Raw genomic sequence first — 10,810 nt, 5'->3', positions numbered from 1 at the left:
AAAAGCTTGTCTATAGACGCTGTAAATTCCATTAGACGGGCGTCCTTTCGAACATCATCTCGTGGTTTACAAAGGATTTTGTATGCCAAACCATCACTCCCATATACGGTTATTCGTTTTGGCTGTTGCAGCGATGATTGGATGTGTACAACATTATGAATACCTGACAAACGTTAGTTCAATCAATAGTCACCAGGATGAAATAGAACCTACCGTAAATGTAAACATTCTCTTGAAAAGGTGAATGGTGCTTTACTTCACTCGGAGTAGCAGGCAACGAGATATCCAACATTTGTCGAACTGGCATTGCTAGCTTACACGGAACGCTGCTCATATCAAAATTAAGATCCCTCGTCAAATCACAAGTGGCTCGGTTTCGAGGAGGTGTGGTGTTACAAAAGTTGATGAATACACTCACTAGTTTCACAGCAGGATTTAAGAGTTCTCTGGCCGTACTGGATCCCGATGAATTCTTGGTTGTAGCACGAAGTCGATTGATAATGCTTTTACCTTTATTCTGTCTCTTCTCTTGCCTGGAATTGACAACGGCCAGGATTGACCATAATGCCTGATGTGGGTAGTCTCTGGCAATTGTGACAATTATCATTTCAAGCGTATCACAAACTTTAGGATCGTTGTGATTAACTCGAGATAAAAGCTGTGGAAGTGCTAAATAAAACTAGACACGTTAGATATGAGCGTCTCGGCTATAGTGTTAGTTACTTACCATGTAAGAGGGAATCTTAGTTGCTAGTTTCCGGACATTGGAGTTATTGGATTCTGAAGATTCTATTCTGGCCTTGAGAATTTTCGTACCATTGCTGAAATTACTGACTGAAAGTTTATTGGCAACACTGGAAAAATCTAACCAAATGGTAATAAGTTTAGGCATTGTTTCATAGACATACTTGGCACCGTATTGAAGTGACCGGCAGTACGCTTTAACCATGAAATTCACCAATGACCCATCTAAGTAAGCATCTGTACGCATTGTTTCGGCCAATGTTGTCTGATAATCAAAAATTTTGTTGTAATATCTTGCTAGATGATAGTATGCCTTTTCCCATTTAGGACTAACAAACGTGACAGCTTGATACTTTGATAGAATAGTATCACTGTCAGCTTGATCAGAATAGTCAATCCATCTAGTATATAACAGTGCCGCTTTAGCATCAGCTTTCGATACGTCTGGGTCTTGAATAAACCTGCTTTCCTCATATAAAAAGTGACGATCCACAGCACTTTCCAATGTAGTAACTGCCTTCCTTTGCTCTCCTTGCTTCCACAACAGCTTCGCATATTCTACTTTAGCCAAACGATTATCAAGGGCAGTCGCTTGCAAAATCGCTCGAAGAGCCAAGGTTGGCTGGTCCTGCTTCCGCGCATCGTGGGCACTGCTAACCCATGTCATTGCCACTTCCTGAGAAGCAAAAATCAGTCCAGATACCGAAACTGCTGACCGTCTAAGTGCCAGCAAATATCTCCGCGCATCAAATTCTGGGCCAACAACTGCTAGACGTTTATCCAATCGCACTGAAAAGTCTTCATGCCTCAGCTCATCGGATCCAGACAAAGCACACGCAAGACTCCCAATGCTCTCCAGGTCTGCTAAGGCATGGAGTCGAACAAATGCTTCAGTACACTGGCCCAACGATGTGACATAATTAGAGGACAGCCCGCTGGCAACCTTTTCCCTGGCTCGAACAATTCGGTGCTGGAGCTCGTCGGCCCGCTTCTCTCGAAGCGCAAGAAGTGCATTGCCGACATTAGACTCATAAGTATCATTGGTCGTGCAAGACAACCATTTCTCCAGAGACTGCCATCTTCCTGATAGCCATGAAACTTCTATTCCCAAACTTATAAGCTGCTCGGGGACATCAAACTTCTGCCTAACTGAATCTTCTAGTCTCGTGAGCAGGTCGTCGTATCGTCCACTTTCTTTCATACAGTTGAACATCTTTAACTCAGTGTTAAGATCCCAATTATAAACCTCTGATTCACTTAGCACCTCGTAACACTCGAGAGCCTCGTGCCATCTTCCAGTTGTTTCATACTGAAGGATTTGTTTGTCAAGCCCTAGTGAGGGAATAAGAGTCGTTACTCCGTCAAACGCATCAGGCTCATCAATTTGAGCGTATATCTCTTGGAACTTGGAATAAATTGCAAGCTCACTTGCCGATGGTAACGAGGAATCCTTGAGGTGTTGCTCCCAGTACATAATTGCTCTTGGGAATGATTTCGATTCATAAGACCGCTGTGCCATCAGATCTGGACTAATGTTTCGTAAAAATTTGTCAATTATTTCAACTGATTCTGCTTGCTCTATTGGTTGTGCTCGTCGCCTGTTGGAATTCATTTTCTTCATAGCTCTCATCCACTTGTTAAAGTAATCAAGAATTGTAAATATCCGTCTATGGAACTGACCCATGTCGTCGAAAGGATGAGAAGTGGTTGTGAGAATTTTGGAAATCTCATCAAGGAGAGCGTTTCTATCATGCTCTGTACCACCAATAACCACATTTAGTGAGACATAAGGTAATACAAAGTCAAACAAAGATTGGAAATGATCTCTATCTCTTACCATTTTTCGACAAACTGTGAAAATATTGCCAGCATTTACACCTCGAGCTTTAGACATCAAGCTGTAAGTGAAAGCCTGCAACCAACGAGGATACGAGATTGAAGATGAGAAAATCGGACTACTCTCATTTGGCAATGGAGGCGCAGGTGCTGAGTAACGAGTTGAAGCAAGAGGGATCAAATACGGCTTAGATGAAGAAGAAAACCTTTCCCAAACCTCTGAGGGTTCTTTGCCTTGCACAATATCTTCATTTATGTTACAAAACTTCAAGTATTCTTGAATGCCGTATGCAAGAAACATTTGAACGCTGGGATCGGTTGACGCTTTGAAAGAACGAATCAAAAATTCTTCGATCATTTTGGATACAAACATTATGCTTTCCTTGGCTTCGTCGAAATTGTGGAGAACAATGAGACTATCATGTTCCGGACTGATGTCTACTTTGTGACGGTCAATAGCACCAATCAAACCGAGGCACTGGGAGCACAATAGAGGAATATCGGTATCCGAAGATCTAAATGCGAAGGTGATGTTCAACAATGAACGTATAGCATACTTGATATGATCAAGAAGCTTTTCACGGTTGAGACTGGCTTGGATCTCATCCTGATAATTTAACAGCAATTCGCTCAATTCTTGTAAAGTTTGTCGAACAACATATCTGTTTTCACTATTACTCCGTTGTACAAGTTGGCTGAGTGAAAAGTAAAAATGTGAGACACCCTGAAATTTAGGATATTGCTTTCGAATCAGGTCATGCAAGTTCTGCAACTCTGGAATATTCGCTAACGATGGAACACCCTTTGTAGGGAGTATTGGCAACAGCTTCGATTGTTTGTTAACGATAATGTTTTCTACCATTTTTTGTGCTTCTTTTCTAGCAGCCGGTAACAATTGTGACCATTTCTGAACTACCACACAAAAGGTTAGATCTAATATCGATTCCAGGTCGTTGACTTCATCAGTCATGATATGCCAAGCTTGGAGAGCTGTCTGCTGGAGTTCTTGAGTGTCGAGTGCAGACTGCAAAAAAGCACAGATCTGAGGAACAGCACTAGATAGACTAGAGTCAGCAAATCTCATCATCATAGATATTCCCCGTATGCATTGTAATTTGACAGTATACGACTTACGTCCCGACAAATTTCGAACCGTGTCAGCGAACTGGGCGACAAGCTGCAGCACATGACCCTCGCTAAAGAGCAGTGGTAGACTTTTGGCTCCGTCTAATCCATACTTCATCGATGCCAGATATTTTAGGGCGTTCTCAATTCTAAGGGCCTTGCCATTGTCATAATAGTCCCGATGCAAGACCCCGCTTTCATGCGATGTTTCATCGCCTGTCTCTGAAATCACACCCTCAGGTCCGATACTAGGGGCGAGCTTCAGAAGTTCAAAAGAAAGACCCTGGATATTGGGACTAATCACGTCTGCAAACTCGACGATACCAAATGATGGGTCAGCATCTAGCCATCGCTGTTCAGCAAAAACTTCTGGATTTGGTACATCTTGTGTGAGTAGAACCGCCAAAATCATTGGTACATGATCAAGATAAATCTTCTTACTGGTAGATCCACAAGCCTCTGCAATCATTTCAACGGCATCATATTTCTTGGCTAATACAAGATATGGAACCGTAAATGAAGTTGTCCTTTGCAAGAAATCGACGGTGGGAATATGAAGTAGCTCTGCGAATCGTTTTAGAAGGGACTTGTTGACCACCATTTGCTTCACGATAACCACACTTATTGTCGACCAGAATGGAGTAAAGAGCTGCCAGCATGTGAGATTTTTAGATCTGGCAATTCCAGTGATTTCGTGGTAGGCCACTGAGCTATGAAATGCATTACTTGAGCCGAGGTATTCTAGCAGTCGCATTAAAATGAAATTCAAACGGTCGCCGCGTGAATGTCTAGCTATTTGACCCCATGCCATTATAGTAGTTTCGAATAAATATGTGTCAGCTTCAAAATTAATAGATGAAAGAAATTTGAAAATATTATCTGCTTGTAGATCAGCCTGGGGGTCTGGTACAGTTATGAAACAAGGAAGAATTCTGGTACAAGCTACACGAATTTCACGAGACGTGCTTCTCAGACAAGCAATAAGCCATATTCCTAGATCAGATTTGTTGTTAAAGGCAAAATCCGGGCAATACGACGTATATACCCGTTTCATTGCATGCAAAGTCTCTAGTCGGAGCCCTGACTCTTCCTGAAAATGGTCCGAGTGGATCAGAGCTAGAAACAGCTCGTGAAAGCCTTCATTGAATGATGGTCTGTCACTGTCTAGCACGGGGGTTGGTCTGTCGCATACTCTACACTTTTGAATGCTCGAAACATATGATTCCGAGAGCATACATCCAAGCACACCAATGTGTCGTATAATTAATTGCTTATCAGGAACAGATAATGCCGTGAATATTGAAGAAGAAATAAATAAAGTAATGTCCTTTAGAGAACCAGATGCAAGTTTAGTGGAAATATCTGATGGTAGCTTTTTGAGGGGGGTGCAATTGAGAAATGCTCTTTCAAAAACTACCTGACTAGCCGACATATCAGGGTTTACAACAGGTGGTTCCTGGAAAACTGGCCAGTTCAGATAGCTATCCCTAAGATTCTGGATATATGAGGAGGAAAATCGCACATTTTTGACAGTGGCTACTGATTCTGAGGCAGAAGATAAACTAAGACATGCTTTGAGCAAATTCGAATTTATTTTTTCATCTTCGGATTGAAATTGGAAGTTTTGACCCACCGTATTGACGTTAATTTGAAGCTTCCGCACTCGGACCACTAACACAAACTCTGCACAGCACACATCAAGCACACTATTGCCTGACAGGACCAAACACTTGGGAACGCTGTCCATAGCTTTGACCCCAGCACTGGCGAAACTGGAACCGAATTTAACATGCTCTTTTAGTTCAATCGCTCGTGAACAAATGGTCCAGAATCGTATCAGTCCCTCTTCTAAAAGAGATAATAATGTGTCATGTGAAGCCGACTTCTTCTCATCCAAAGAGACAAGAAGTATATGCATTTGTTGCCACAGTTTGTTCAGATAGGTCAGTAGTTTGAGAACATCCGAGTCATTGAGTATAAGAGAGTGAGAGTTTGATTTTGTTTCTGCTTCCATCAGCGCCTGGACCATAGACAAACAAGCAACAAGCCCTCTCGCATTGTTGGAGATGCTATTGCCAATACCAAACCCATCCCAGACACTCTCTCGTCCAAGTTCGCTGCCTGTCATCAAACTATCCCCACTGACATTCTCACTAACAGTCATCTTATCAAGCACCTCATTCATTATACTCCTCAAAAACTTTTTAAATGCCTCAAGTCTGGGCCAGAACGGTGGTGCAGATGTTAAAACTAGCAAGCACCGCTTAACAATGTTAATGAACAGAGTGACTACCTCACTATTCCCAGTCCATCCAACAAGCCGTGGTCCTAGTACTGGTAGTATATGCAAAAAAACCCATTTCCCCATCCATACGGCAGGCTCACTGATATCTTCTGAGCTAGACATGGCAGTTATACTATCAGGTGCCGTCCGGAACACAAGATCTACTACTTTCAACCCGTCTCTCACTATCTCCTGTTAGATACGTACATTATCCCATTATTCCATCAATATCAAATCCAACAACTTACCGAGCTCATAACTTTCTTCACTGGCCCACTCGATTCCTCTGCCCACCACTAATAAAAGCTTGACTGACGTTTGTATGTCCTTGAATATCTCGAGAGGGCTGGTGCTCGCTGTACTAGTACTGCTAGCAGGATCCGCTTGGTTGGCGGTATTTAATACCTCTCCTAGCAATTCGACCAGCACTGCCCTCTTAGACAGAGCAGACTCTGACTGACTCAACAGAGTCTGGGCATTATTGAGGCTGGACATGGTTTTCCACTTCTGCTTTTATTGAACCATGCTCTCTCTATATCTCTCCACGCCTAACCTGTTAGTAATGAGGAACATACAACTGATTCCCTTGTCGAAGCTGCTCCAATAAAAGCACTTACAATCTCAAAACAGAACTCTACTTCCTGGTTCTAACTGTCTCTCTGCCATTCAAGCACAATATCAGCTGGTCAGATCTAGCAGATCAAAGGCACAATAAACGAAGCGGCTGCAGGGACCAATTAATTTTCACACGAACAAGACGCGTTGCCTGCTGCTGCATGGCGACCAATTCATTCTGGTCACGTGAGTTGTACCACAATCCTGGGTCTTTTTCTCAGACTTTAGTACAAAAACGAGCCTGGGGTGTCCAATTGTGCCTCCGGCGGCTGGGGCTCCGCCCCAGACCCCGTAGCTCCTGCTTCGCAGGAGACTGCTCACTCGTAGATGGCCGGATTTACCTCTGCCTGAGGAACATGAGTCACTTTGTACTCCCTAGAGCCACTCAGTTCTAGTCCGATATTCAAAAAAACAATACTCTCATACTCCTAACTGACCTTATCTCAACGGAAAAGTCATGTCTAAAACTTTCTGTATCCCAAATAACCAACCGAAAACCTAAAATTGCCTACATAAAAAAAAAAAAATCACATACATGCACAGGATACAGCTCACGTATAACGGAACAAAATGGATTTCCCTCCAAGTATAACACAACCATCAATAAACTGGCTCAAACAGCAAATGAAAAGACTAATAATTCACTATTTTATAGCTTTGCAATATATTTATTAAAAATCAAGTGCTCCACTGTCCCTGTTCAGGTGTGTGACCTTGCCCTGACTCATCACCGAATAGGCGTTTTCAGGGGTAGACCCTGTAATCATGCTTTGAACAGCTATCATAAATAAATAAACCCACAAAACCAAATCCAATACATTTCTTTCACATCTCCCTACAGGCTACAACCACCTGACAATGGTCTCAAGCCTTTCTATGCTCAAATAAAATTTCTTGCTGCCACCACAGTCAGCTGAAAAATTTCTAATTTTAGAGTTTTGACCAACCGGACACCGGAATTGTACATTAAAACGCAAATATGTAGGGCACGGACGCGCCCTCAACTGTCAACGCCACGCCAGACATTAGTGAAACAGGCAAGCATGCGTCTCCCAGCAAATGCCCGCGGTCGCTCGAGCTGTACGGGCCGGGGATGTGCCTCCGGCGGCTGGGGCTTCGCCCCAGACCCCACAGCTCCTCTCGCTTCGCTCGAGTCGGCGCGTCCACGGTCCCTCGAACCCCTAAAACTCCCAGGATCCCAGGTCCCCCCTGTTCTCTCCTGCGCAGCAGGAGCCACGGGGTCTGGGGCGGAGCCCCAGCCGCCGGAGGCACATCCCCGGCCCGTAGAATTGACGGTTCGGGTAATAATTTTCGGCTGGCAGGAGCCCTGTCAATGGACCCTGGGCGAGAGGCGATATAATTCGGTGCCCGAATAGGCAGGTGGCGGCTGCATCAAGTGTCCGAAACAGTCCGCAACTGGCTGTAATGGGTTCTGACAGCTCAGCCCCACAGTCATCAGGTGTGGACGAGGGTTTGTTGCCCAAAATGGCCAGTTTTATTCCAGAATAGACGGTTATAGAAGGTTGTCAGGTGAGAGTGGGCTATGTGAACCCTTGAAAAGGGCGATTGCCGTACCTGGTTTGGGGTATATAAGAAGGAATATCGCTGCTGTTGATTATCTTTGGCTGGTATTGAGGAATTGTGCAAATTGTAAGTTGTTATTTTGGGTTGCAATTGATTGGACTATGCTGCTTGAATGAACTCTATGTTTTCTCAGGATGTGTTAAAATTACAATAATCGATTTTGGTCGATTTAAATTAATTGTTGGAATTGTGATAATTATTTTGGAAATTTTTTTTTCGAACAGAATAACCGAGAAAAGGGGGTTTGAAATTTATAAATGCGACAGAGGGACATCAATTATCCGGTCTCTCGGATATAGTGTGAATTTCAATGCCGAGGCAGGTGTTCATTATTTTCAAGTTGCCGTAGGTAGACACACGCATTAGTGTCTGTCAGAAACCTGGTATGTCATATTCATATACTAACTTGCAAACCAGAAAATGACAGTTACACCTCAAGAATCGCGATTTAAAACCGACGACGGTTTACAACTCTATGTCAAAAAATGGCTTGTGCCTGAAGGCACTCCATTGAGAGCCAAGATCCTGTTCAATCATGGATTTTCTGAGCATATGGATGCTTATGACCATTTCTTCCCTGATTTCGCTGCTCGTGGTTATGAAATCATTGGTTACGATCAACGTGGTGCTGGTCACACTTCTCCATTAAAGAAAGATTTCGGTAACACCAATGAGTACTATGTGTTTAATGATCTCGAGGAATTATTAGAATCAGAGACCAAGGGTTACAATGGTAAATTTTTCATGTGGGGTCACTCTATGGGTGGTGCTATTACCTTGAATTATGCTATCAAGGGTAAGCAAAGAGAGAGAATCGATGCTTATATCGCCAATTCTCCTTTAGTTGAAGTCCATCCCAAGTCTCAAGGAAACCCAGTTCTTGTTGCAATTGCTCCATTCATTGCCAAGATCTACCCTAGTTACAAGTCGAAGGTGCATCTCAATTTCAACTATTTGACTGATGATAAGGCTCGTGTTGATGAGTACAGAAAAGACCCTCTTCGTCTGGGTTACACCACTGCTGAACAAGCTACTGGCTTCTTAAACAGAGGCAAACGTTTGCTTAACTCTGTTTTCGTTGAGAAGTTTGTCGACAAACCAGTTCTCGTGAGTCATGGCACTGCCGACTATGTCAACAACTACGAGTCCACTGCCAAGTTCTTTTCATTACTTAAGGTATCTGACAAAGAGTTCAAGACTTATGAAGGCTGGCCTCACGAGCTGACGAACGTTACACAACCTAAGAGAGAACAACACAGAGACGATGTTCTTGCCTGGCTCGACAAGCACACTGAGTCGGTTGCTGGAGAGTCATCGGCTGCTGCTACCACTACTGCTACTGCTGATGCTGCTGCTGCTACTGAAGCCACTACTGCTGCTGCTGCTGCTAGTGAGACATTGCCTGCAGTGCCTGAAACAGAGCCAGAGGCTGCTTCTGAGGCTACAAAGGAGGAGGCCGTCAAGTCTGTTGAGGAGCCTGTTACCGAAACCAATACTGAGGAGCCAACTGCCGCTGTTGAAGAGCCTGTTTCAGCTTCTAAAGAGGTGATCGAGGAGCCAGCTGCTGTCAAAGAAGAGGTTGTAGAGGAGCCAGCCCCTGTTAAGGAGGAGGCCGTTGAAGAAACCAAGGAAGAGGTCGCCCCAGAAGCTAAAGAGGAGGCTGTTGAGGAGCCAGTTACCAAGGAAGTCGAGACTCCTGTCGAGACTGCAGCTGTTGTTGAGCCTGCTGCCGAAGAGAAGAGTGAGGATCCATTAAAAGAGGCCGTTGCTGACGCCACTGAGGAGACCAATGAACCCACTCCTGCTGCTGAGCCCGAGGCTCCTGCTGCTGCTCAGCCCGAGGAGACTGTCGAATCTGTTCCCACCGAAGCCGTTAAAGAGCCCGAGGCTCCTACTGAAGCCGCCGTCGAGGAACCTGTTACTGCTAACGAACCCGCTGAGACTGCTGCTACCACCGAAACCACTGAAGGCGCTACTGAGAGCACCGACAAGCCCGACACCAACTCGGAAGAGCAAGAGTCCAGAGAATCCTCACCCACTCCAGCCGCTACCAGCGCTCCCAAGAAAAAGAGCAACAACAAAAACAAAAAGAAGAAGAAGGGCAAGAAATAAACCCTCTTCCACCCTAATGAAACCCACATCTCACATCTACAAAATATAATCTGTAATTAATTCGACCACCAACCAGACATCTCCTGGGGCCAGCTCTGCCTCCGGCGGCTGGGGCTCCGCCCCAGACCCCGCTGCTCTTCTCGCTTCGCTCGAATCGTTTCGTCGTCTCCCCTCGCAATATCTCATAGAACATGAACAGCTACCATCGGTTCTATATTTTCCCGGCCAGCCAGACCCCCGCCACTGCACCTGTCAACTCTGCATACCGGTGATCCATGCAGGTACAAGGTACACCAAGTGAGATAAACTACTAAGTCATTAGGTACACACTCAACTGCACCGTAACGTAAACTGTGAGCCCTCGGCAGTGAATAAGCTGCACCCCTGAAGGTAGGAAATAAACGGGGAGCGACTTGCCTCCGGCGGCTGGGCTCCGCCCAGACCTGGTTGTGCTCGCTTCGCGAGCAGCGTCGGCCGGTCTGACCACTCCGGGGCTTCAAAAAAAAGAAC

General features: G+C 44.7%; 3 protein-coding genes across 3 annotated transcripts; 1 reads left to right on the top strand and 2 right to left on the bottom strand.

Moving 5' to 3' along the window:
- Positions 1-178: 178 nt before the first annotated feature.
- Positions 179-607, bottom strand: MEC1 (protein kinase MEC1; the record flags this gene model as incomplete). The annotated part of the gene is made up of 1 exon (XM_018882408.1): positions 179-607. One exon carries the CDS (start codon positions 605-607, stop codon positions 179-181), a length of 429 nt encoding a protein of 142 aa, XP_018736788.1.
- Positions 608-715: 108 nt separating this feature from the next.
- MEC1 (protein kinase MEC1) lies at positions 716-6,112 on the bottom strand (the record flags this gene model as incomplete). Its single annotated transcript, XM_018882407.1, has 1 exon — positions 716-6,112. One exon carries the CDS (start codon positions 6,110-6,112, stop codon positions 716-718), a length of 5,397 nt encoding a protein of 1,798 aa, XP_018736787.1.
- Positions 6,113-8,608: 2,496 nt separating this feature from the next.
- YJU3 (Yju3p) lies at positions 8,609-10,300 on the top strand (the record flags this gene model as incomplete). The annotated part of the gene is made up of 1 exon (XM_018882406.1): positions 8,609-10,300. One exon carries the CDS (start codon positions 8,609-8,611, stop codon positions 10,298-10,300), a length of 1,692 nt encoding a protein of 563 aa, XP_018736786.1.
- Between the last annotated feature and the right edge of the window lie 510 nt (positions 10,301-10,810).

The sequence above is a fragment of the Sugiyamaella lignohabitans genome, chromosome D (genome assembly GCF_001640025.1).
Source record: "Sugiyamaella lignohabitans strain CBS 10342 chromosome D, complete sequence".
NCBI classification, from domain to species: Eukaryota; Fungi; Ascomycota; class Dipodascomycetes; order Dipodascales; family Trichomonascaceae; genus Sugiyamaella; species Sugiyamaella lignohabitans.
Note: the sequence above shows the minus strand (reverse complement) of the source record. Positions and strands in the feature narration are given on the sequence as shown.